The following is a 26,199-nucleotide window of genomic DNA, read 5'->3' on the forward strand; positions in this document are numbered from 1 at the left end:
GATTGGGGGCAAGTACAAAGCACTTAACCGGTCGGGACAGTAAACGTCGCCTGATCGTTGCGTAGAAAAGGCACAACAACCTTATCGGTGCAGTATCGAGACGTAAAATTTGTGAGTCAATCAAAAAACGTGATAAGGAATCCCTGACTTAGTCATAGATTTATACATAGTTTATTTTAAAATAGCATGTTCATCTATAAATTTGCAATTAGAGCGCAGTTTCTTGTTGGTGTAGCTGGATGAGTTCGGAGTGCAGGAACTCATGGGCTTTCGAGCCCAAGACCTCGCAGCTGCGACAAGTTGTGGGAAACGGTGTTGGGGATTGGATGAGCGTAGAAATGATAGCAGCAGGCTGCTGGTGGATCTGCGGCGGTGGCATCATCAATCTGTGGGATCTCTGTAAAAAAGAAAGTTATTATAAACAACTCATTTTTTATTAATTAAGTACTCACCCCGAGAAGTTCTTTGGATGCTGCGACGTAAGGTCATCATCCTGGCTGCCAAGGGCCTTTTTCACATACTACATACAGGGATTATCACAAATAAATATTAATTTACAACTGTATCAGTCCCAAAAACATACCAAGGGATTCAAAATGATCTCCTCCTCCATTTTGTTGATTTGCCTAACTTGATCCAGAACCTGAGTAATGTTCGTTTGCACGTTGAGGAACATATCCGGTGAATTGTATTTCTCTGGATCGTCTTTAAACAACACCATGCCGTCCTTTTGATTGATGCTGGCATAAATTTCACCCGATTTGATCTGTAATTATATATGAAATATTTGTAATTTAAGTATATATCATAAGATGTAATTACTCACCATGTTGAGTATGTAACGCTCTGCTTCGACTGCGCTGGAAAGTTGAACACGACTGGCTACATCGCTTAGGGAGAGGGTCAAAAAGGTTTTCGTTAGGCGCTGGATGTTTCGCTTGTACAAGGAGGTTGCCACCTAAAAACAAAAAAATAATGCAATTAATAAACTATTTGTTGTTGTCTTTGTGAGCAACATTTCGACGTATATTCTGTGCAAACGAAAATTGTTTAATGTATGTAGGAATATTGACTTTGACTGAACTTCCGCATAAATTTACATATTTTCTTTATTTTAAGCGACAAAAAGTATTAAATTCAGGGTTTATGGCGTGTCTGCGCCTTGGAGATGTCTCTATACGTTTTAATTATATTTTACTTTTTTGTATATGCGTTTGTATTGTTTGATCATCAAGAATATGACTTGTAAATAACTTTTTAATAAATGTAAACAGACGATTTAAAAATTAGAATATTGAACCACCACGAGTTGAAAAATAAAACTCAATTATTATTCGAATACTTTCCTGCTTGGCCAATCCCATGTTGTTATCACGCGTAAATGCTTCACTGTACTTGAGGATAATGATGCGCAGCTCTTCGCTGGACGAATTCGCGTACACATTGGCCAGGTCGTGGTAGTGATTGGCCATCGGCTTCATAAAACGGCCAATGACCTGTGTGTTTTTTGGTATATACGCTATCTGAAGGCGACAGATAACATGATTAAGATGATTTACAGAAGGATCTAATCTATTGTTAAACTCACCTTGCCCTCGACGATGAGTGAAACCATGAGAAACTTTTTGTAGGCCTCCAGCATAATGTGCGACATGGCCATGGCTGGAGTGGTGATGCAGACCTCGAAGAAGTACAGAGCACGCTCGTAATTCTTTATCGCCGTGTAGATCATGCCGCCATAGTAGTAGTACAGCAAAAAGTACTTGGCATCGTTGTTGGCATCCTGAAAAGAAGAACATAACTATGAGTTTCACAAGTTTTGAAACTATTTTTGGTTCTATCAACCGTGTGCTGGGACTGTTGTTGCTGTTGCGTCTTGCACTCGGCGGCCACGGTGGAGATGTCTGTGATGTCCGCGTCCAAATAGGGCAGCACCACACTGAAGTTTTTCGCCTTCAGGCTGAGCAGGCAGAGATCGGCATGGATGGGCGTTAGCTGGGTGTCCAGTTGACGGATCTGGTCGATGGCGCGCGACAAGATGCGTATGCCCAGGATGCTGAGGTTTTTCTGGACCACAAACTCGGTGAACAGATGGCATGTCTCATAGACTAAAAAGTAGAGTATAAATATGGGTTGTTTGTGGTTAAAGGGGAATTTAACCCACAAGCGCACACGGCAAATCGCAGTTGTTCTGTAGTGTTGCGCTGCACAAAGTCCCGCATCAGCTGAATGAGCTGCACCGGATCCGGATTCGCGGTGGAGGCACTGTGCAACTTTGCCAGGAGAACGTAGAGCACGCCCAGCGAGTGCTGCTGCATGTCGAGGGTCTCCAGCACGTTGTCCAGGATGCTCCAGTTTCTCGCCAGCAGGGATAGCGACTCCGGCAGCTCTTCGGCTAGCTCCCGAAAGCTTCCTAAATTAAAAGCCGGCCAAAGAAATGGGTTGGAATTTGCAATAATAACAAAACAAAGGCGGCGCCGAGTACGGAGATTTCTGCCGTCGCTCGTGGATCGCCGGTGGGCCAACTTACCGGATGCGCTCAGCGTGCGCACCTGATTCACATAGTTTTCCAGCGCGCTGCCCATTTTTAGGAAACTCCGAGACTGCTTTTTTGGCCTTTTTAATTTGCGAAAACCCACACGATAGTTCCTATTGAAACAAAACAAAAATCGGTCTTAGTGGGATGATATCGATGTTCCAGACTTCGATTATTTCACTGCTGACACCGTTTCTAGCGGATTTAGACATACGGCAACTCTGGTTGTGCGGGAGTGAAACTCTGCTAAGTCATATACTCAGTTGTTAGCTTCTCATAGCAAGAATGTATAAAGGCAAAGTGAAATATAAAAAAATAAAAACACTTGATATGATACACAAAAATTAAAAAAATACTAATTTAATTGTAATCTTAGTATTATTAGAATATAAAAAAAAATTTCATTCTTTAACTCCACACGGGAGCATAGAGCCTCTGCAAATTTTTGTAGAGGATTCATTTATCTTTGGTTTTTCGATCGTACTGGTGATAAGCCAGTAGCGAAGAATATAAATATATAGTTTTATTCTGCACAATAAATTATTTAAAAAACAAAACAAAGTTGGGCCATTCCTTATCACATATTCAAATTTCGATAGTCAGTTCGATATTTTGTGTTCATCGAACACAGGTCGATAAATCTTGACTGATTTTCACCACTAGCGCAAAATAAACTGTTGCTGTTTTTACAAACGTCCTTAAATCAATGCAAAATGGATAAAACACCACGTATAGTTTATGTGTGCAGTCTGTGCCTGCGTCAATATGATCTCCAGGAGGATCTTCGAGGACACATGGTGTATTTTCATGGCTACGAACCCATTTCAACGCCTGCCGGCAAGTCAAAAAAAGCTAAGACTTCAACAAAACAACAAACTATAACCGGCAGGCTTCACCAGGATAAGCAAACTAGTGAAAAGCAACTGGATGACCCAAAATCAACGCCAAATGAACTGCAGCCCATGCCGTTTAAGGATTTTCGATTGGTTTTGAGAGCCAATATGCTAGAACCGTAAATATATCCAATAAATCATTAAGAAACCTTTAACAAATATCTTGCTTTATAAGGTGCTCCTTTGGCAAGGACTGTCCTTTCAAATTCCAGGATAATGCAAAAGTAGAACTTCACTCCAGTTGCCACAAGGGCACCAGCTTCTCCTGCTGTGAATGCGGACTGGAACTGCCCAACTGGCGCCGTTGCTCGGCTCATTTGTGGAAAACCCACCAAGTAGATGTGGATCTGCTGGAGTGTCCTGTCTTCGATTGCAATTACAAATCGCCCGTATCAGCTCTTGTATGGCGTCACATGAGGGTACACAAAAGGTGGAGAGCTAGAGTGCTCCGTTCGTTGGCCGCTGTTCAGCGAAGAAAGAAATTGAAGGACCAGTCCGCAGATCTGGTCACCCAACCGGTTGCTCCTACACCTGCAACCAAGAAGAACAAATACTATGCGGAAAAGACCTGCGAGACTTGCAATCGCAAGTTTGTTAATGGCAAAACTTTGTCTAAGCACGTGAAAACAGTGCACAACAAAATCAAGCCGTTTATTTGCAATGTGTGTGGTAAAAAGACGGCGCGCAAAGCAAGTTTGATTGTAAGTCTTTAAAATAAAACCCAAGAATGCAACTATAAATTAATTTGATTTCTCCAGATCCATATGCGTCAGCACACAGGCGAGAAACCCCTGAAATGCGGGGAGTGCAAGTTTTCCACTCGAGATCCCAGTGTTTTGCACAAGCATCGCCAGCGTCACGACAATCAGGACTCCAGAAGTAGCCTCAAGTGCAGCCAATGCGAGTACCAGTGCATCCAGGCAAATGCCCTAAAGCGACACATGCGACTTAATCATGCCGAGGCTTATCGAGACTTGTGCTGTGATCTCTGCAGCTTCACCTCTATTAATACAGAGCGTTTAAAAGCCCACAAGCAGGATCATCGGCAGGGCTTAATCACCAATTGTGAGGATTCAATGGACGCCTCACGTGCCGCTGGATTTAAGTATCCTCGAAAAGTGGGCGACAAGAATGGCGAGGTATGGCTATCTTATTACCTCTGAATATTATCGGTTTGACTTAGAAATTTTATAGATATCAGCAGACTGTTTTATGCCATTGGAGAGCGTAGATTCGTTGCCCCATGAGCCAGCTGTAGATACGGGTGGGGTAACCATACCAGCCCCACCTTCAGAGGACACACAATTCCCCACTTATTTGAAGGATTAATTTTAAAAAAGTATAAAGTTTATAATAATGGGTAAGCGAGGATTTTTAGTATTCTTTGACTCCCATTTTTATTATATTCATTTTTATTTATTTATACGTGTGTATATTTATTTATTTATGTACCTACATATTTATTAATTTACAACTTAATTTGTTAAAATGTGGGATGTCCAATGCGCTGTAAAGAGTTTTGTATAAAATAATGTTCTCATGCAGTTTGTTTTGGGGATTTAAATGCTTGTTTATTAAGTTGTTCAGTTTTTCAATTTAATTTTAATATCATTTTAGAATCTGATATGATTTTTTTTCAACACTCGAATTATTTAGTCATGCTGGTTTACCGTGTTCCATTTTAATTATCAGTTAGGTTTAATTTAAACTAATTTAAAATTTAAAAATCTACTCTGCTGGCGATAATCATCCGGTTTCAGTTCGGTTTCAAGATCAGCGCTTTTTAATCTAGGTTACGACAGAAGTTTATTCAATTGTTTTCATTTGGGCAGTTTCGCTAATAACTTGTTAGGTTGTTAATATTTAATTTGATTTAATTAGCTTAGTAGTTGAGCTTTACGTTTGATTTAATATAATTATTCACGCTTGAATGCAATCAGCTGGAGGAAATCTATGCACCTCCTGTCCTCTTGTTTGCTTTAAGTAATCGAAATAAGTTACCACCGAGTTACAAAAGAATAGATTTAAACGTTTATTGTCTGAGTTTGATTCGAATATCAAAACATGTTCGCTATTTGAGAGTGCAAATGAGGAATACAGCATAATGGCAAATAAAACGCTCAATGTAAAATTGTTAATATTATACAGCTTCTATTTGTTTTATTTACAGTTCTTAAAAAGAAAGAAGAGTATCAACAAAAATAGCATTTCGACTGATTCACACTCTGCTGTGTTGTCTTTTTCGGAGTCCCTGATCCCTGCTCCCTCCTTTTTGGCCAGGCCGGGCATTTTGCTTTGCTTTTGATCCCCGAGCCTTAGATCTTGGTCTCAACGACGGGTTTTTTCTTCGACACAAAAGGGTTGTTCAAAGAGAGAATACAAAATAGAAAAGGATTCGATTAAGTCAGCTGCCATTGAGCCCAGAGCCAACAAACGAGGATTACCATGCAAAGATTGGTTTGGTTTTGATTGGATTTGATTTGATTTGATTTGAGTTGGTTTGGTTTGGTGGTGAGGGAGCAGGCGCTAGATGATGTGGCATGGAGCGAACTGTGCACTTTTGAGACAACAACATTAACAACAATGGGCGTGAGCTGACTGAATGACTTCTATTCGACTGGGGTTTTGAGTACTTTGAATACGACGAGATGCCACTAGTTGTTGGCCTGATTTAGCTTTGATTATGCTGATATATTATCCATGATCACTACAACGTCTATTAAACAACTAACGAATTCATCTAGCTTCTATGTATATTGACATATTCGACTAACCGCTGCGTCCCCCTGGCGACTAATTTACGTTTACGATGCCATCCATCAATCTTAAAATGTAAAACATGTTCCACTTACGATCTACTCTTGGAATTGTCGATTATTCTCCCTTCAATCCGCTTGCTCCTTTGGATTTTACTATTTATTTTATTTGGTTTCATTACGTTTTGTTTCTTTTGTTTTTGTTTTGTTTTGGTTTTGTGCGCCGCATAATAAATGCTGTGGGAGTTTCTGAAACATTCCCCAAAAAAACTAACCCATCCCCATCTCTGAACTCGTTTAGTCGGTTTGATTAGCATAGTACGATCCACTTAAAGGCTATTAGGAAACAGTTGTATCTACATAGGTCTATGAGTACTCTGCAAGAACTGAAGACACAAAACCTAGTGGAAGTATTAACTGGTCAGATCTGTCCGATTTCTGGTCCTCGTCATTTTGTGTTACGCAATCGTTAGTATGTACAGTGTGTGTGTGTTTTCCATTTGTAAGGGTCATGTTGGGAAATCATATCGAAAATACATACGAAAAAAATCCCTAGGCCTAGAAAATTGCTTATAAAATTGCGCGACACTCAAAAAAAGAACACGAGTCAGCCGAGTCTTGCGATCTATAAAATAGAGGTTAATACAAATAGAATCAACGAAATCCTGCGATCTGTAATCGGATTCGCTCTCATATAAATGCAGTTTAAAAAACAGGTGAACGATTTTGATTTTGATTCTGGCTTTTGGTTTTGATTGCGAAAAAGAGTTGCCTTTTCTTTTGATCGTTTCATTGTTGCGTTTCGCATTCGCGTCAGTTGTAATTGTGGTTTCTGTTTCATTTGGTTGGCTTGTGGTGGCGATTCTGGTTTCTGTTCCGGGGCACAATTCTGCACGTTACTGGCCGTCGAGCATCAGACCGTGGTCACACGGTCGATCTCCACGTAACGCACAGAATTGTCGCTTTGTCAGCAAATCACCTCCTTTTCATCCAACACGGCCGTGTCCATCGAGCTGAGCGATTTGAGTCGCGTCTGCAGCACCGACGAGCCGCGCAGCTTGCGTTTGATTTTCCTAAAGGGGGAACATCATTTATCATTGGGAAATTGTATTTATTTATCTGATAACTCACTTGTAGGCAAAGGCAGCGAAAGCACAACACGAGAGCACAAATATCAGGCAGAGAGTGGCCAGGATCTCGGCGGGCAGTTTCATCAAGGCCGAGCACTGCAGGAAGGTCTCATCATCGCCGGAAGGACAATGGACCACGCCATCGCACCAAACACTGGCATTCACACAGGCACCCAGTTCGGCACACTTAAATTGACAGTCCTCTGCGAAAAGGGGATTTATATAGCTCAAAGTTTTAATAAGACAAATAATTAACTCACCCGCCATGCTCAGTGTAGGCCTGGGTATCAATTCCATCCAATTGAAGGAGTACTCGCCATTGCCAGGACGCAGGAACTCCACGCTGATGGCCCGGGATCGATTGACCAGCGCAAAGTTGGGTCTTTCATTCCAACCGGAACTGAAGATCTCCACAAATTCGTAGGCACTCGAGTCGGGACTCAGTGGACAGGCCACAATGGTTAGACCTAAAGGTTTTTAAAAAATATAATAGCTAAAACGGTTTGGGTTTAGTAACTTACCCTCTGAGGTGGTTAACACAGCCCTTGACTTGGTTTCACATCTCCATGTGTCCGTCTGAACATAAGTGGTATTCAAAGTCTTCGTGGGGTTGTGTTTGCTCAAGAATATAGCCTTTAGCCTCACATACAAGAATTTATTGCCATTAGAAGGCTCAATAAGCCAGGGTCTGGAACGGCACTCCACCTGGAAATTCATAATTTATCTTTAGTTTATGTGATCAAAAGTTTACTGAGCTACTTACATCCCCGAAGGTCATATCGATGGTGCCACTGGGTCCGAATTTGCGACGTCCATCCTTGCAGCTCGTTGGAGCCTTGACAAACTCAAACATGCCCTCGAAGTTAACCGTATCCGGGTCATCCAAGGTGGTCATGTTCTGGGCAATGAAGTGCACCTCCACATCGCGACTCGTGGAAGTGTATTCCACAGGCAGGTGGGATTGGTTGGAGGAGTTGCACATGCAGCCACGATGCAGTAAAATAGAGTCATGATAGGGTCGCTCAAAGATCTAAAATAAATCATATAGTTATAAAAACAATCTAATGTAGAGGAAATACTATCTACCTCAATTCTAACATTGGTATCCCCATAGCAAAAAGATCTGTTAATATCCTCATCCACACGGGAATAGCAGGGCCTATTAGTAGTTGTCACTTTTCTCATCTTGATCCTGACCCTCTCTCCTCGCTGAGCCTCAAATTTGTAGATGCACTTCAGGTTCCTGGTGCCTCCTCTTCCAAAAAGAAAGATGTTTCGCACACTGCGGAAAATCGCTGGATCCTTGCGATCCATCATGCTACTGAGAAACTTTCGATTGCAATCGTGTTCGCCGCCTCCCCAAGGCAAACCATCTTGGTGGAGGTCAATAAATTCGTACTTCAGCTTGAAATCCAGGGGTCTAAAATATTGGTTTATTAGGTATTTGTTATATATATTTCTATGAGGTGAACTCACCTTAGCACAGTGGATTCGGTGTTGCGCAGCTCGAGTGTTATGGCATCTGTGCTGGATACATAACTCTCTGAAATCGTACAGGGTCTTGCGTAGGTCTCATTTATATTGGACCTATCGCAGGTGCGTGGTATTGTTCCCCTGCAAAATCTGGCAATCACATTGGTGGAGTTCTGAGCATAGTGACCCAAAGTATTATAGCTACTCGTCTCGCTGGCACTAAAAAATATTACAATTATATTATTAAAGTGTTTCCCATTTGAGTAAAAGCATTTACCAGTTAAGATCCTTGCAAACGGGCGCATCCCTTAGAGTGCCATCCCATATGCGCAACATTCCGCTGCAATCCTCCTGCGTTTGCAGCACTCCAATCGCCCCCACCGACGTCTCATCTATTTGGCCGAACTCCGGATCCAAGTTGAACTTCAGAACGGAAATCCAAACCTTGAAACGGGAAAGTGGCTGATGCATTCCCGACTGGCTGTTCGTCCTGCGCGACAGACTCAGGTGGTCAAAGGTCTTGAAGACACCCAGTCCCTGCAGATGGTAAAGGCACGTCGAGTTCGGAGCCAGCGAGTGCCTGGGACTCTCCAGGATGCCACGTCCTGCTCCGCGGATCCAAAACTCGCAGGGTTTCTTGTTCTTCGAGTACGTGGGACTCTGGATGTCCACGAATTGAACTTCAACCTGTGGCAAGGCAAACAAAATCAAAAGGAATTATACCGCCGGAGGCCTGCATCTGGTCTTCTCCACTCACCTCCAGCTGGAATCCGTAGAGCGGCAGGACCTGCGACGAGGTGCCGGTGAAGGTGCCAAACGGCGACGTGCTGAACTCGACCAGAAGCTCCGGGCCGCTGGAAACAGCCGCCGGCACCGCTTGACCGCCGCCACAGAACTTCAGTATGATGGGGTCACGTGTGGTGTAGCCGTCGTACACGGTCACGTAGTCCTGCGGGTGCGAAAGGACACCGAGACGGGGAGAAGAGGGCGAGAGAGAAAGGAGAGAAGAGCGGGTGAGGAGAGAGTGAAACGAAATGAGTGAGTCGGGCGACAAATGTGGTTGGTGCTTGTTGATTTCACCATGTGGGTGGCACTAACTAACTACACGGTGAAGGAATAACAGCTTAGTTTACCAGAAAGTCTTTGATTGGTTCTATAAAATTAAATTATATCTGAGGCTTATTAATATTTTAAATATCAAAACATATATGGTGCAAATTAATTTGTAAGACAAGGGTCAATTTTACTTTTTATCGTTAAGAAATGTATAGTATCCCCAAACGAATGTAGTATATATCCCTAATATATATTATATTTATCTCAAAAATACTTTTCTAAATATTTATCAATATGAGCTAAAATTATAATGTTAGTTTTTTTTATAATTGTTTAGTCAAAGTATTTAATGTTTAATTAACTTTCTCTAAGTGTAGTAATTGAAGCTTAAGGCCGAGTGTGGCCCAAAAAGGGGCGGTATGCGGGGGCGTGGCTGAGTCGAACTGAGTGCGAAAGAACGGTAATTGCTGTAAAGAAGTGGACCCAAAGTGCAGCTGGCTCTCGTATTACTTAATGGCCACTGTACGTATACGTGATTTTTGGTCACATTCCGCTTCCCAGGACGATGGAAAGTAATGCTGCGGTATGTTTAGTTAAGGGTGAAGGAGCGGAAGGGGGAGGAAGAGTCTTGGGGGCTTTGAGCAGGTCTAAGTAGTTGAGCACAATGGCTTTGATGTGTCCGACACTTGATGCCCACTAAATGTCGAACATTTTAAGCCCATTTAAAGTTTGTTTTAAATGAAAGAAACATGTTTATGCGGGTTACGAGAGGAGCACTTGGTTGTGGTAAAGGCTTTTTGCTTAAATTGAGTCCCTGGAGATGTCTAAAAGCAGTGGCCATTTTTTTGGGTAACATTTTGGTTAACAAAAAGGTTTTGAGTAACTAATTTTTAAGTTTATGCGTTTTGTAACTGGTAATATATTTTTTGATACTTCAAAGGTTTGATTGGAATACCCAAGTTTTCAGCTCCCATAAACGTTACATGTTCATTTATGTGCGGTTTCTGCTGGCTTTTTCATTTGCGCATAATTGTGCGCATTTTAATTGAGTTGGCCTTGCCAGGTGGGTGAGTAAGTGGGTGGGAAGTGGAAGTGGGCGTACATGGCATTCGGACCGGCGTTCCCTGTCCATGGCCACTTCCTACCTTTGGCCAACGCATGACAAATTAGTTTTGTGGCCAGCGACTTTTTGCATTAATTTAGCTGAGGTTTCTGTTTCCTGGCCGTCCTTGTTTGTGCATCTGGCCGCAAATTTAAACTATGCCCGAGACCGCAGACCAGATTCCGGACCGGAGCCACAGCCCGCACACCCGTAAATGTGGTCCAGGTAATTTGTGACCACAAATTTATTGAAAGCGCGGCATTTGTACAAATTAGTGGAGACCCAGATGGGGGATACACCAGAATATATATGGGGGATTTTCTTTTTCCCCAGTTACCTATTTTGTTGAATATATCAACTGATGGGGTTCCAGAAAAAGAAAGATACCTAACTTAAACAATAAATATATTTTGTGGTGTTTTTAAAAAGATTAGCACTAACACAATAATAGTTCATAGACTTAAAATCATTCGATCTCTTCCATTTAATTTCATTGTTGTTATACCTCAAAATAGTTCTATAGCAGTATTTTTTGAGCGTATATTTGCATAAGCACGTAATAAAAATGTATATTAAAATCCTAAATTGATAGTTTATTTAGATGAATTTAAATGAACTTTTTTGAATGTGTTCTTTTGTACCCGCCCAGAGTTTACCATTCTATTCGTGGAACTCTGGCTGCGCGGCTCTTGCCATCCGGCGATTATTCACACATGCCGCACCAAAATGGCCAGCACTTTTGGACATTTTGGCTTAAGAGCGCGAGACAAAAAAGTGGGAAAAAAGTCGGTGGGAAATGGCAAGCGGAGGACAATTTGTAGGCAGAGTGCAGAGGCCCAGGATCCTGCAATCCTTGCAAATGGCGCTAACGTCCGAGCGGATTGCCTTCCAACTGAATAAGCAAAAAGTAAAGGGGTTAGCCAGCCAGCCAGGACAACGCTTCTCGGGGCTTAGGAGAAGGGTCCCGAGGAAGGAGGAAGGGATTTGCACGCCTTGCTGCCACAACGAGCATTTAATGGGGGAATTACTGGGAACTGAAAGCACCGGGGCACAGGGGTCATCCTCCGCTGTCAGAGGGATTTTGTTGCGGAGCGAAATTGAATAGTTGCTGATGACTAAATGGGCAACTAAAAGCAACATTCCTCGACACGGAAATCGTCAAAACGTTTTAGGGTAGATTTCTCACCCTCCCTTTTCGGATTTCTATCTATATATATAGCATATATATATATGGATGGGGTGGAATGTCTTTGACCGCTGTGGCAGATCAGCTTAAAGCGGTCTGAATGGAGCCCGGAAGTGGGGAATCCATCAGGAGTGGCATCCTCCGCTCTTCTGCCTTTTGTATGATGAATGCCCGGGGCAATTATTTACATGGCATCCAGGCACGTTCGTCCACGTCCACGTCCACGTCCTCGTCCACTAATGTCCTTGATGTCCTCAGACCTCGAAGCTGCTTTGTGTGCGATTTATGATGTGCGTGCCAAGTGTTCATTAATATAAACCCAATGACAGATTCTTCCCCTCGCGTGTGTGCTAATGAATATATTATCCAGTCTATAGATATTCCATAGATGTCGATTTACCCAGATCATTTTGATTTGTTGTTTGTTTGCTGGGGCTTACTTGGAAGGGGAGTGCATACATTTAGCTTGATTAATTGTTTTCGAACAGCGAAAGATGGCAAATAATTGTTGCTATTAGTGGCGGGGAGATACGTAGAGAGTGAAAGATAGGGTGTGGTGGGTGGTTGGGTGTCGGAGGTCAAGTGCTCACTATTACTACGACTAAATTGATTTGTGGCAACATGAGTTTGATTTGAATCGCATTGAGTTGAATTGAACTGAGCGAGGAGGGTTCTTTAGTTTTGTATTACCGTGGATTTCCATTTGGGCTTTACATTTTCCTATTGAAGAAAATATACATACACATTTATATATGCTCAAGTATTCTCAGGTTAATTTCTAATTTGGTGCAGTTTAAGAAATTAGGTGGTATTTAAAAGAGAAATTGTATTGGCTCTGCAGAACATACCACTAAGGTAAATAAAAAACTCTTTGAATCTCTTTCTTTCTTTCTTTATTTTAAACTCTTCTTGAATTTTTTACTTGCTGCTGTTCTAAGAAACAAGTGGGGTTTCAGAGTACAAATTTTCTATGGAATGCAGAACAGAGATAATCCAGAAAAAGAAAATAATCCTTTTTTATTTGACAGCTTTCTGGCACAAATGGTTTCTCATTTAAAAATCTGCCCTCTCCAGATTCTGTTTTCCCCTAATATAATTAAGGTGGCCTCATTAAAACCTCCTTCTCGAAGCAGTTCCTTTCAAGCGTATCCCTTTTCTTCGGCTTATTTCCACACTTCGTATGCCTCATATTTTCCGTTTTGCCGGCTTATCCCCCATTTAAGCTCCATTCTGCATACACAACGCTCATTAAGAGCTCATCCAAAAGTTGCCCCTTTTTCGTTGGGGGCTCTATAGTGGGAGTCCAGTACGAGTCCCGCTCCCCGATGGCAAACAAAATGAAAGGCTACGAAATTAACACTTCCCGCGACTGGCCGGAGAAGCCTATCGAGTGCTCAAGGCAATGTCGGACGGAGGACTTCGTCCTGGAACTCGGACGAGGACATGGACATCGGATATGGAGGCGTACACACAATGCCGGGGCAATGACAGTGGAAAATCGGTGGGAAAAAACGGGGGGAGGTGGAGGAGAATACGGGGAGTGCAAACAACTGATTCCAGATTTTTGCTCATTTCTTTTTCAATTTGTCGTTTTTTGCGCAGTTTTCGCCACCCCACCAGCCACCCCAGCAGCCTCCACTCCGTTTTCCATCCCGAATTTTCCTACTGGTCCTGTTTGCCGGCCACTGGCCAACAGAGGAAGTAATTTTTATGCTGAATCCCTCGTTAAAGTTGGCAAATGCAAACACAGAGCAGTTCATTGCAGGGACATTTACAGATACAGATACAGATACAGATAAAGGCGAGATGTCCAGATTCAGATACAGATACAGATACAGATACAGAGAAGATAGGGAAGAGATAGAAGCAGAGGCGGAGCAAAGTGCATTTAAAGGCAGATTTAATTACCTGAATGTAATCGCAGTCATTCCATGTTTTCAGCCTCGGCTCGAATTTCTTGTCCTTGTCGCTGGCACTCGGCGGCGGTGCCATTTTGTTCACGGTGGCCGTTTCCTGGGTGGAAATCCAGACCAGATTGCCCTTGGGCTGTTTGACTAGAATCAGGGCGTGTTTGCCATGGGGCACGTCGTGCTGTGTGGACAGGAGAATTAAATGCAAATTAATGAGCCGCAGCGCACAGAATGTTTTGTTTGACAGTGCCATTCCTTTTGTTGGAATAGGAGGATTAATTGGAGCATTTAAATTACGCCGGCTACGCTTCGCGGAATTCTCTGGACGGTCTTGCAAATGGTAATGGTGATTGATCTTTGTGTTTTACATTGTGTTCATTCCTATTCAAGTGGCACGTCTAATTTATGCGAGCTTTTACGCAAACAAAATTCTAATTTGATTTTCAATTGGGCTTAAAAATATATATCCTTGAAGAAATAAATATTTATATAAATAAAGTATTAGAAAGCGTTAATTTATTTCTTTGTGTTGAGGCAAATACTCTTACATAAAAGCACTCTATTAAAAAAGCCAAAATTACGTTAAAAAAGGGACTTATTTTGTGGTTCTTTTACGGAACCTTATAAACTCAAGTATCTCTGAATAATCCTGCGTTGCTCATGACTTACAATTACGTGACTTCCAGAAATAGGCACATTATGCCTTAAACAAACTGTGTAGCCAGTAAACAATTTGTAATTTTAAAAGGACATCCACAGCATGTGAGACCTTTAACAGTTGATTGCCAATGGCAACGAGTCCTGCCAAGAGCATCCCCGTCGGGCAGGAGCAGACATATTAAAAATGCCAAGGAGGAGCCCTTCAGACGGCAGACTCTCTGCTCCTTCAGTTAATTATAATAAAAGCCCATTCTATTTTGGAATGTAAATTGCCATTTAATTTTTTTTTCTTCTCTTGATTTTTGAACTTTGTTGTGGCATGAATAAAAATAAGGCAGAGCGTTTTACGCTTTGGCCTTATTTTTATGACCTACGAGCCAGGATGCCCTCAAAATTCTGCGTTGGTAAGGCAACCTTTTTGGCCCGGCACGGCCTGCAGCCCAGAACATTAGGCTACCAGGCTGGAGTTTAATTTCATTTTAATTGTTCTCAGCTCACCTGGCGCACTGCATAGTAGCAGGTGAGATTGCGGGGATAGATGCCGGGAAAGTTGGGCGACTGCAGGCGACACGGCTTTTTGTCGCAGTCGCTGAAGATCCTCGAGCAGTACGTTCCGGGTATAAGGTCACCTGCGAATGCGAGAAACAGATGTCACAGCCAGGAATAACACTTAACGAGTCATTAAACACGGTCTTAGACTGCCAAATTAAAAGTTTTAATTTTTGTGTATTTTTAAGAAGTTCTTTCATTTTAAATTATCCTTATTTGAGGAACTTTACAAACGGGTTTCACGTAATGTTCTTTAAATAAATTTACTACATTAGTGTGTAGTTAATATATATTGTCAGTAAAATCTTTACGCCGTGGTGGTAAATTATAAACCAGTCACACAAGTGAGGATTTATTTATAGCGTTAATAAAAAATAACTCACCCAAATAGTATTTCGGCTCCGTGTAGTTTTGCTCGTCCTTGGCCAGTGACTTTTCCAGCGAGGCCATGAAGGTCTTGTTGTTGGCATAAGCGCTGAAAAGACTGAAGTCCTGGCCATAACGGTCAGAACGAGCGCCACTGGAGTTGGTGAAGTCCTCCAGGAAGCCGGCGCCTTGTTGCTGCTGCTGCTGCTGTTGTTGCTGCTGGTTGAGGAAGCTGCTGCGGTTGTGCCACTGGGCCAGTTCTGCAAAACAAAAAGGGGAATCGGTTGAGCGGATTAGGGACTGGACTGGACCTCAAGTCCTGCGGTCACACGCACCTGCCAGCTTAATGCCCCCGTAGCGGGTTACCGAACTGTCCCTCGAGAGGACCTTGTATCTGATGCGGAAGTCGAAGTTGTAACCGTTCTGATCTCTCGCCAGTCTGTGGGCGGTATTTACACATAAATAAGGGTCGGTTAATATGTTGTTGAAATCAGAACGCACCTGTTCAGTCGGATGGTGAATATGAGGGAGCGCGTCTCGCTGTAGAAGAGCACTGGGCCCCAGGAGGTGCCGCACCACATGCCTCCAATTGGCGTTCGAGCCGACTCCGCAATCTGCATGTATCCATCTGGACAGCCCTCGTGAACGTACGAGGTGAATCTGCCAATCGTGAAGCTATCCAAGGTGACCTAGAGCGATGCGGATCATAAATTTGTGTTATAGTGTTATAGCTACATCCATAAAAGCATATTCTGATTTGCGTAACTATAGTAACTTGATGAGAAAGTTGTCTTTCAGCTAAATTAGTATAATAATCGTAAAAAACTTAAGTTGTTAACAATATTTGAGGAGCCTAAAACCTTCTTTTTAAAGATTTTAAAGATAGGGTAACTTGACTAGTCACAGTTGAGAGTAAAGTTAGTAATTTAAAGAAGGGGTGTAGAACACATTCCCTGTTGTTTTTTCAATTACATAACCATTTATTGTTAGCTCAACTGTCTGGGGAAGGGATGTGCCCCCTCTTCCATCAATTGCATAAATCTCCTCGAATCTAGTAGAGTCTCTCTGCTGGGCATAAAATATTTGCAGGATGTGCCGAAGGGGGTGTCAGTAATAAAGTTTCGGTCAGTGCTCGTAGCTCAGTGGATATCAGTGCCGAATGCTCTTGGGACGCACTCGAGCATGCCAAAGGCTTTGGCTGGCTGGCTGGCTGGCTGCCTGGCACTTCTTCTTTTTGCTCCGGCTCCTCCGGCTCCTGCAGCTGCTCCTCTGCATCCTTCATTCCAATTGGAGGTGTGAAGTGGCGTAATAACTAACAGGCGCCGGCACTCGCTTCCTGCTACCCCGAAATGGGTGGTGGTGGTGCTGGATTTGCTACGCTCCGGCGAGTGGCTTTGAAATCAATATTGCTTCTGCCACCCACAGGCCACCACCCAATTTTCCATCACCACCCCCCCCACCACCCAACACCCGCCATCTGCCAACGCCATTGTTGTTGCTTATCTTTTAATGGCGTAGTTTATCCCGTTACAAAATGAAATGTGAAAGGCAGTGGCACCGACAGAAGCAGAAGGAAAAGGAGGAGGGGAACCTCTGCAGTTGAAGGTGCACAGGGAGAAAATAAATATAAGGAAAATAAAAGAACTCCAGGCCGGAGTTATATAAAATAAAAACCCAATTAAAAAAAAGAGCGCTTAGAATATTTAATTAGATATTTGAAGTAATATTTAACTGCTATCTAATGATACAAGATTTATTTTGTTGTTATTGAGGTTAAGGTTTCATAATAAGTAATATAAAAAGTCATCCAATGTATATTATTTTTCTCTTTCTGTACCCCGATTTGAACCCTGACCCGACTCACCTGCACCACATCGCCGTGTTGGCCACCCGCCGCCGTGAACGTGAGCACACACACAAAGGGCACGCGATCCTGTTTGGGGCGGTGCAACTCGAGGGCGTAGGTCTGTCCGATGTCCCCGTAGTAGGTGCGATTACAGCCTGCAAATATATATATATATTAAACGCAATTAGCGTTAGTTCGGCAATTAGTTTGTTTGCCGCGCGCGCAGCCAGGCAACCGCAACTGATATTCCCTCCCGAAACGCAAGGGGGGAAGCGCCTTTCGCCCAGGAGAATGGCAATCGTCACGCCATAAATCATCGCCAGGCCAAGGCAGATGCTAACACAAAGTATCAAATTAACATAACATTAACTTCATATGCAAACTGATTGGAACGCAAAGTAAACTAATCCATTTACGTGAATAATTTAAGGTACTTTACTTTTAATGTATTCGCATTTGAAAGAGAAGGGGAAAATGTGTGCCAGCCAATTTGTGGTTAAATTATTCAAATTTATCTTTAAGATTAGGTTACATACATTTTATTTACTGCGTTGGCTTTGGCTTAGATTGGTATTAAGTTCGAACTTCAAATGAGTGGTAACGTATCTTTATCCTTGCTTTATGAATGAATTGGATATTAAATTTATTTTTACTCATTTCTGTTATTGGTTAAATGGTTGCTCTATCATGTACCTTAAATTTTAAATGCTTTGTGACCCAAGAAACATAAGAGACTAACCCACTTTTTATTTAATGATAGCCAGTGGTTTTTGTGTGTCAAAAATTGTGAAATATTTCTTGTTTATTATGCTGCTTCGAATCACTTTTATTAAAAATTTATATAAAGAAAGCAATAAAGGAAAAATGATTGCATGTTTATGCAAAGTTTATTAAGCTCGAAACTGAGAAATTTAATTTTTTATTTCATTTTATTATTAAATACCAGCTTCATCGTGGCTGTATTTATGAGTTGCTTATATTTTTGTTTGCGTTGGCTTTAGATTATTTTAATAAAATGCCATCCCCGAAATTGTTTGTTTTGCTGTTTTGATTTTCTTAAAAGGGATATGCTGAGAATTTTCCAATTGAATTGTTTGCGCTTAGTGAATGAATAAAAAAAAGCATAGAGTAACCCTTTTGCCAGCCTTCACTCGATTAAGTATTCGAACTCGGAATTCCTTTTCATAATTGAATGACCACAAACTGGAATGATTTATGCCTGTGCGATTTGCATTTATGGAATTAAGTCCAGTCCTTTGTAGATGTCCCCAAAACAAAGTGAGAGTCATGGCAAAAGTAGTTTGCATGGAAATTGCCAATTTCTTCTTTGGGCCCCTCAGGATCCTGTCCTTCTCTTCGGGCATTTCAATTAGTTTTATTAAAAATGCATACGAATCGGAGAGAGACAGGCGATGAGGACGGCCCCTGGATAAAATTATTCAATTCGAATAAATTGCTCAAGTGCTGGTAGTTGTGCTGCTCTAATTGCTTTCTGTGCATTCAATCAAATTTAATATGCGCTCAACCATCAATAGTCAACTAGATAATTATGGGATTGCAGCAGGGGGGAAATCAATAGTCCCGGCTGTAGGCGTATTTCCAATTTGATTGCTCCGATTGTCAGTCTGTCAGTCGGGGAGTCGGCCTGACAAGCCTGCAAGCAATTTTCCAATGGGTGGTACTCGCGGGGAATTTATAATTGGCAGAGCGATAATAGCTAATCATAAGCAGTGACCATTCAATTATGATTTTTCGGGGGCAAAACAACATCAGCACCAGGTAACCAAACCATTTTGATGGAGCTTAATCTGACTTGGGTATTCATGTTTTACATAAGCTTTAAAATACTCGAAAATGATTATTAGTAAACTACAACAAATATAGGATTTAAATTAGAGTTTACAATTTAAAGCCTATATTTGTTTTATAGTCATTAGATTGTCATAAATATTTTTTAGCTTGTATTTCTTACTAAGCTTCGCTTTGAGTCTGTGATTCTGCTGACTTAAAATACAAGTGGTTAAGTGGAACTATCTTCCTTTTGCAACTTGGCCCCAAAACAAGCGCAAACGTTTTCCCCTCGATACTCTCGTTGTTCAATTAAAAACCCCACGAGTTGCCGCTGTTCTTATTCATCAGGCTGATTTCCCCTACTCCACAAGCTCGCCTCGTTGAATGTCATTGAAAAATACTTAATTAAATTCATCAACGCTTGACATGACGCGCCCGGCAGCAGCAGAAACGGCAGCAGGACATTCTGGATGAGGGGATGGGGGATGGGGGAAAGTGGCGGGGCTTACTGGCAGCCAATTGGCAAAAGTGAGAAGTTCACTTTGCCGCCATTATGAGGGCCAATGGAGGGCCACTGGGGTACTGAAATGGGCTGCCGGCTGCCGGAGGGAAAGGGCAAAGGGAGGTGCCAATCTGTGTGGAGCCCCATGTGCGAGTGGGGAGTGCTTAATTACATTTACACATGAAGGCCGTGTTTACAAGAGCGGCCATTCAATGGATGCAGCGGAGGGAGATGATTGCCGGACGGTTATGGGGTTTGACAAGCTTGATTGCTTCCAGGTTACTACCTGCTACCTGCAACCTGCTCTCCACGAGGACTTACGAGTATTCAGGATGGAAGCCATCGAGGACCACACCAATCGAATTGGCAGCGGATCACCGGCCTCACAGTGCTTGAGAGGGTATATCCCTTAAGGCGACAGGTTGGCGCTCAAAAGTAATTAGAAAGGAAATCCTAATGGAGTGTCTACGGAGCTTACGCAGAAGAAGGATGTAAAGCGTGTTAAAAACAAAATGCGGCTTACAGTGCGTATACGTAACAACAAATTTTACTAGGTATAAAAATCAGTTTTCTTAGATTTAATAAAAATCATAGGAAATGATTCGTGTATATATGCAATATATTGAATATATTTTGAATTTCATAATCTAAAGGAACAGCTCAAAGACCGTATATAGTTATTGTTAACTTTTCGATTGAAAATATTTCCCTGATTGCGTAGTTGATGTACCCAACTTTTTAATTAGCGTTTCTTTGCCCGTCAATCGGCTGTTGAATTGCGCAAACAATCCTCTTTGCGAGCCATTTCAGACTCTTTCTCATTATGTTCCGCTTTACATAATTGCCTTCGACACATTGTTGCAAGGGCACTATGCTCCATTACTGAACTTTCCACTTGTTCAACACTTTCGCAAAAGCGTAAATTAAATTTTGGAAAAATTTTACAGTGCATTTCAGAACTCAATTTATTATCTAGTTTGATAAAGTTTGATTCTGGTTTAATGCAACCATGGCCGAATGGTAAAAACTTTTAATCATTTTCAAATATTGTGTAAAATATATTTCTGATTAATAATAACTTCTGGGCTAACTTACGTGTGCAAAAACGCGGCTCATCGCTGCCGTCGCCGCAGTCGTTTAGGTTGTTGCAATACTTGCTGAGTGGCACGCACTTTCCGTTCGAGCAGCTAAACTCGGCGAGGGAGCAGCCCGCATTGGATAATCCCGAGGCCAGTTGCAAATTGGCGGGTTTGCCGGGACCCAAGGAGCCGGAGCTGGCGATGGATGGGGAGCCAGCTGTTCCGGATCCGGAAACGGGGGCAGCTCCTCCGCCTCCTCCAGCGGCAGCTGCTGCAGTGGCGGCCATTCCCAAACTGATTCCCAGGCAGAGGAGCAGCGTCAGAGTCGCCGGAAGTGGATGTCGCCGCTGCTGAAGTTTCTGCAGCTGCAATTGCTGATGCTGCTGCTGTTTCGGTTGCTGCAACTGCTGTTTGTGCTGCTGCTGCTGCTGTTGCTGCTGCTGTTGCTGCGATTGCGAGTGACAAAGGCCGCTGCAGCTGGAAGTCATTGTGGATGTTGCTGCTGTTCCTGTTGCTTTAATTGCACGACATTGTGTTGGATTTGTCGTCGCCTGCAACACTTGCAGCATTTTAGCCACATTTCTGTGTCGCTCATTTGGCAGCCATTTGCTGTGGCGCCTCAGTTTGCACCTCGTTTCTCTCAGTCTGCTGGTTTCTTTTGTTGTTGCTGTTTTATGTATTGCTGGGGCAGTGTTTGTTGCAATTATTCGTTGTTTCAGTTTCTTTGGCCTTTTTCTGCTTTTGTATTTCTGGCGCCATTTCAATGTCATTACTGTTGTGTCTGAAAGAGTGTAAAAGAAATATGGCTTTAGATTTTGTTATTAAAGTAAGCCACGAAGTGTCTTGTGGTTTAGCAAAAAGAAGTGCTTAAATCTGCTTTATCCTTAAAGTTAGTAAAGCAAATTTAATAATTGCTTCTCTTTTATCTATAATTAAAAACATGTTCGCAAGTGTTGCTATTTTTAATTTCACACCTTATTTGCACATAAATTGAAAATAATTCGCCCCACTTTAATTGTATTAGAACCATCAAAATTATAATTGAATTCCGAGCGTGGTGATTAACAATCAGAGTTTTACACACGCAATGTTTCTTTTTTTGGGGCGGGATAATTTTAAATATTCAAATGCCTGGGGCAAACAAATTTCCACACGCCTCGCCGCGCGATTACACGCCAAATTTATGGCCAAATATTTATCGCTGCGCATATATAGTAGTCGAAATCGAACATCGGAATAAATTCTCGCGATGCGGCGAAGCCTTCGACCAATGAAAATCATAAATACTTGCAGCGTAAACAATTTCTCTTCATGTTTTTGTTTTTCATAGCCATTTTTTTTGCTGTGATTTTCCGTTTTATTTTTCGGTTTCACTGCGACTTACTCGCATATTTTTCACGCCGAGCTAAGGACGAATTTTCACGCGCGTTGCACATTATGGAAAGTTACGAGGGTTTTTTCCTTTTTTTTTTTTTGTCTGCTTTTTCGTGTTGTTGCGCTCGCTGAGCGTGTAACGGTTTCATTTTGTCCTTGTTTTCCGACTTTTCCACGATCCACTCTACACAATGGATATATGCATGGAGGTCTGGCCCGCCAGTCGGTCGGAATTGATTAATGTGTTTTCGGTGCAACGATGCCGGGGGCATCGAAAAAGGGGTTTCTCTGCTCTTTTTTTTTTTTTTTTGTTTTTTTTTTCTGTAGGTCTGTCGATTGCAGCTTGCCAGTGATAACGATGAGTAGAAAAACAACAGCAGTCTGCTCGCCTCCACCTCTGCAAATGATTTATGAATGTTGTTCGGGGCCTTGCAACGCATGACCCCAAAACACTGTCCAACAGCAACGCCGCAGAGTCGCCGAGTCAATGAGTGCCGCTGGGAAATTATAGCATTCGGCCAGCGAGAGCGAAATTCGCGGAAAAGCAGGCGAAAAAAGGTAGTTGCATAATTTTAAATTAGACGCTCAGACATGAAGCAGACGACCGACCTGGAGGGAAACCGCCACGGAATGGTAATGGGTTGGGTAAATGGAGGTTTATGGCGGTAAGGGTAAAAGAAGGGGTAAAAGCAGGGGTAAAAGCAGAGGGGAAAATGCAGGAAAATGGATTCGGGGACAGATTCAGAGATTCAGCGGCGTCAGCAGACAGCAGATGACGCCGGCAACCAGACGGAAACTGATGCCCATGTTTTTACCAGCCAGCAGCCAGCTTGTTGCACAAGAGAACACGAAAACACCAGAGGTTCATTTCGGGTTCGTGGATGGTGGTGGAAAATTTTGGGAAAACTCCCCGACAAGTGCAGTTAAGTCAGTTCTAATAAACTTTCTTATACAAATTGGCTCTGAGTGCGGTTTCATATCGAGATAAACGATTTAGTTGATGTGCTTCTAAATGGATAACTGATTTATGATGGTTCAAATCATGTGCAAATATTTTAGAAATATTTTATTTTTAGTAAAAACCTCTCGATAGTGAAATAAAATTTGGTCAGCATATTTTTTGAAGCTTATCAAAAGAAATAAAATAAGAGATCCATTTTGTGTTGATGCATTTTTAAATAAGTTATGAATTGATTATTTTCATTTTGGTTCTGTTTTTATAATTGATACGATAATCTTCAGGGTTTTAGTCACATATTGTCTGCTTTTGATACTTTAAGAGCTTTTTTTGGCAGATTATAAGTTTATTGTAAATTAAAACAAAGCTAGCATTAAAGAACCTAAAGTAATTTTATTTTCAATTGTTTAATGGGGTTTTTAAGGACTTTCCGCTGAAGCCAACATGCCTGTGGCGATTGTAGCTACCCCAGCATGTTGTTTTCAACATTTTTATGGCCCGACCACTGCGTCACTCCTCCCAATTTCATCCTGCATTTGGCCATTACAATGTCTGGCGTCAGTGAAATTCGCCACAAAATCGTGCTGCGCTAAAATAATTCCCTTAAAAGGGGACGAAAACTGGACGCTGTCTAGTCGTGCATTAAATTGCTAATAAGTTTTAATGTGGCCAACTTTGTCTCAGCCAAATGCTCGGCCCTAAAGCACAAACATTTTCATTTAAATGGCTTTCCATTAACTCAATATCAAAGCTATCTGCTGCGATTCTCGACGACCCGAGAGCGTAAACAGAAGCTGTTTTTTCTTTATCACTGCACTGGCTTATCAACTGGGAGCCACACACCCAGGACCCAGATATAGCTATCCCCGTATCTGTTTACGAGCCAGAAGATGGATATGGAGCGGCTGCCGCCTTAATGGATCTCAAAGGGATGGCGTCGATATCAGCTTTCGTCAAGCACTAGGATGTGCGAACGCCTCCCTTTTTGTACTCACCACGGTGACTTTCGTAACCCCACGTTTGGCGGAACCCTAAAGCCAACCCCTCCACATATGCAAAATAGTTGCACATAAAAAGTGCTAAAGGACTTGAGGGTTCTTGCAGCCAACGGCTGCTGTCAGTTGTCGTTACTGTTGCCGCTGTGTTGCGATTGTCGGTAGTCATCATCGTCTTTATCATCATTGCTCTGCCACTGGATCCCGTTCATCCGCAGCAACTTTTTGAGGCAAGCCGGGATGGAACTTGACTTATGTTACACCGCGAAAAACGAAGTATCAAGATTTTTACTTACTTCTAAAAAATAAAACCTAGTAGGTCTTTAATATAGCCTCGGTCAATCATTGAAGAAATGAATGCTATGCTTTGAAACGATTAAATGTTTCTTATAAAAACTCCTTTATATATTTTTTTATAGTGTATGTCATTCAATCTCCCTTTCTCCTCTGTCACTCTGACTTCCCCTTTCTTTACAGAGTTTGCTCGAAAGTCATTGCAATGGCGCACCGGAAAGGGAAGTGCAGAGACACGCACACAGCATGCATTTGTGGGCGTGTGACTTTAAATTTCGTTCCATATGCGAGGGCGTTCTGGCCTCGGTGGTCCGATGCATTCAATGGCGTCCCCGACTGCGACCCCTGCTCCTCATTAACGCTGCGATTCGCTGCCAAATGATAATTGCAGCAATTTGGCCCCGAAAAATAAGGCGAGACAAATTGTATCGCGGAACTTGAAAAGTTAGTCGAGGCAAATTGGTGCCAGCGAAGAAGACTCGCTTTTTGGCCTTTCTGGCAAGTTTCTGGCAGTGGGGCGAAATTGTAACGAGCTAAGCGTCAATATGCCATATACACATATTCCCAAGTATTCCCAAGTTGCCCCTTTGCCAGAAGTCAAATTTCTTTTCGGCACGTCAAACTCAAGCTCACGTCATCAAAGTTTTCTTTGGCAATGTCTGCGCCATTACGACCGGAAATGTCACACAGGCGTAACTGTGTGTTAGTGTGTGTGTGTGTTTCTGAGTGTGTGTATGCAGAAAGCGCGTCAAAGTTATTTAAACACCAAAGCGAATTTCTTCATCTCGAGTTGCCTCAAAAAAAAAATGCTCTCACATGTAGATATTCCTTGCCGCCCTTCTTCGTTTGGCAAAAGGACTTTCACTAAGCCGCTTAGTGGCACGAAGGCTGCAGATTCTGAATCCTGGAATTCTAGCTGCGAGTTTCTGTTTGCGGGCGTGCTTGTTTACTTAACATGGCTAATGAAACTCGAGAGAGTTTGAAGCCTCCTTTTTTTTTTTGCAAAGCAGTTTGTTTTAAGTACAAAAAATCCCATTGAATAAAGCACCAGATATGGTTGTTTTAATGTCCCAAGCAAAGAAGATGCATTTGTTTACTTAAACACAAGGATTCAGTTCTTATAACCGCTTTAAATTCATGAGAGGCGCTCCTTTTTCACACATAAATTTTGCACTCACCGTAAAAGGATTTCCCCTTTTTTCACTTTTCATGAAAGTCATAAAGCTGGCACATGAGCAAATTAAGCTCACTTTAATGGACATTTAAAATGTCAGGATTTAATTACTCCAACAACACGCAACACTTGAAGCCTTCACGGGGATTTTCGGTCAGGATTGATGGCACTTTTCGTTCGGCTGTCACTCGGCAATAAAAATGCGAACATTCAAAATCATTTCAGTCGGCCGTGCCACTCGTTTTTCGAATCGATTCGGTAGCATTCCATTGTTTAGCCTTTGATTGTCATTCAGTCGGCGCGGCGTTAAAGTGTATTTTAATTTGATTTCATTGTTCGCTGTCATTTGCCGTCATTTGATGGCCGGAATGAATATGAATTGAATTGGCTGCGATGGGGGATTTTTCGGGTGGTCTTGGGTCCTCGCATTTGGGCCCCAATGACATTCGTTTCATTGCGTTTCAACAATTCGATTAGCACCGAATTTCAGGAAAGCTCGATGGCCCGATGTCGAGCCTTTCGAATGGCACGGCTTTTTAATTAGTTTTTAGTTTCGACCGGACTGTCAG

General features: G+C 42.3%; 3 protein-coding genes across 10 annotated transcripts in view; 1 reads left to right on the top strand and 2 right to left on the bottom strand.

Annotated features, from left to right (window-relative positions):
• Nucleotides 1-148: 148 nt before the first annotated feature.
• Nucleotides 149-2,664, bottom strand: LOC108088232 (COP9 signalosome complex subunit 3). The gene is made up of 9 exons (XM_017185941.1): nucleotides 2,531-2,664; nucleotides 2,165-2,413; nucleotides 1,846-2,108; nucleotides 1,589-1,783; nucleotides 1,347-1,523; nucleotides 827-958; nucleotides 584-766; nucleotides 453-520; nucleotides 149-397 (listed from the first exon to the last, which is right to left on the bottom strand). Exons 1-9 carry the CDS (start codon nucleotides 2,583-2,585, stop codon nucleotides 382-384), a joined length of 1,338 nt encoding a protein of 445 aa, XP_017041430.1. The 5' UTR covers nucleotides 2,586-2,664; the 3' UTR covers nucleotides 149-381.
• A 521-nt stretch (nucleotides 2,665-3,185) lies between these two features.
• LOC108088253 (zinc finger protein Xfin) lies at nucleotides 3,186-5,577 on the top strand. Its single transcript, XM_017185970.2, has 4 exons — nucleotides 3,186-3,548; nucleotides 3,605-4,130; nucleotides 4,188-4,568; nucleotides 4,624-5,577. The coding sequence occupies exons 1-4, from the start codon at nucleotides 3,250-3,252 to the stop codon at nucleotides 4,756-4,758; spliced, it is 1,341 nt and encodes a 446-aa protein (XP_017041459.1). The 5' UTR covers nucleotides 3,186-3,249; the 3' UTR covers nucleotides 4,759-5,577.
• Nucleotides 5,578-5,662: 85 nt separating this feature from the next.
• Nucleotides 5,663-26,199, bottom strand: part of LOC108088251 — a 77,528-nt gene continuing 56,991 nt past the window's right edge. For 5 of the 8 annotated variants that reach the window (XM_043208380.1, XM_043208364.1, XM_043208339.1 and 2 more), the window contains 18 exons: nucleotides 20,852-21,616; nucleotides 17,482-17,618; nucleotides 16,119-16,306; nucleotides 15,953-16,056; nucleotides 15,635-15,877; nucleotides 15,201-15,331; nucleotides 14,041-14,223; nucleotides 12,823-12,852; nucleotides 9,546-9,737; nucleotides 9,066-9,475; nucleotides 8,792-9,007; nucleotides 8,402-8,735; nucleotides 8,079-8,345; nucleotides 7,837-8,020; nucleotides 7,576-7,782; nucleotides 7,317-7,518; nucleotides 7,165-7,258; nucleotides 5,663-5,774 (listed from right to left, as the gene is read on the bottom strand). In XM_043208380.1, coding sequence (XP_043064315.1) covers nucleotides 5,745-5,774; nucleotides 7,165-7,258; nucleotides 7,317-7,518; nucleotides 7,576-7,782; nucleotides 7,837-8,020; nucleotides 8,079-8,345; nucleotides 8,402-8,735; nucleotides 8,792-9,007; nucleotides 9,066-9,475; nucleotides 9,546-9,737; nucleotides 12,823-12,852; nucleotides 14,041-14,223; nucleotides 15,201-15,331; nucleotides 15,635-15,877; nucleotides 15,953-16,056; nucleotides 16,119-16,306; nucleotides 17,482-17,618; nucleotides 20,852-21,605 — 3,906 coding nt within the window. In that variant the 5' untranslated portion in view covers nucleotides 21,606-21,616 and the 3' untranslated portion in view covers nucleotides 5,663-5,744. Of the gene's footprint in view, nucleotides 5,775-6,281; nucleotides 7,259-7,316; nucleotides 7,519-7,575; nucleotides 7,783-7,836; nucleotides 8,021-8,078; nucleotides 8,346-8,401; nucleotides 8,736-8,791; nucleotides 9,008-9,065; nucleotides 9,476-9,545; nucleotides 9,738-12,822; nucleotides 12,853-14,040; nucleotides 14,224-15,200; nucleotides 15,332-15,634; nucleotides 15,878-15,952; nucleotides 16,057-16,118; nucleotides 16,307-17,481; nucleotides 17,619-20,851; nucleotides 21,617-22,219; nucleotides 22,760-26,199 lie in introns of those variants that run through there. The other 3 variants (XM_017185968.2, XR_001771222.2, XM_017185969.2) reach the window with 3 other exon arrangements.

The sequence above is a fragment of the Drosophila ficusphila genome, unplaced genomic scaffold, assembly GCF_018152265.1.
Source record: "Drosophila ficusphila isolate 14025-0441.05 unplaced genomic scaffold, ASM1815226v1 contig_106, whole genome shotgun sequence".
In the NCBI taxonomy this organism is placed as follows: Eukaryota; Metazoa; Arthropoda; class Insecta; order Diptera; family Drosophilidae; genus Drosophila; species Drosophila ficusphila.

Coding starts and splice junctions, on each gene's coding strand:
- LOC108088253 (XM_017185970.2), top strand. CDS start 3,250: ATGGATAAAACACCACGTATAGTTTATGTGTGCAGTCTGTGCCTGCGT. Junction 3,549..3,604: donor AGAGCCAATATGCTAGAACC/GTAAATATATCC, acceptor TTGCTTTATAAG/GTGCTCCTTTGGCAAGGACT. Junction 4,569..4,623: donor TGGGCGACAAGAATGGCGAG/GTATGGCTATCT, acceptor GAAATTTTATAG/ATATCAGCAGACTGTTTTAT.
- LOC108088232 (XM_017185941.1), bottom strand. CDS start 2,585: ATGGGCAGCGCGCTGGAAAACTATGTGAATCAGGTGCGCACGCTGAGC. Junction 2,109..2,164: donor GCGATTTGCCGTGTGCGCTT/GTGGGTTAAATT, acceptor TCTACTTTTTAG/TCTATGAGACATGCCATCTG. Junction 959..1,346: donor ACATGGGATTGGCCAAGCAG/GAAAGTATTCGA, acceptor TTTTGTTTTTAG/GTGGCAACCTCCTTGTACAA.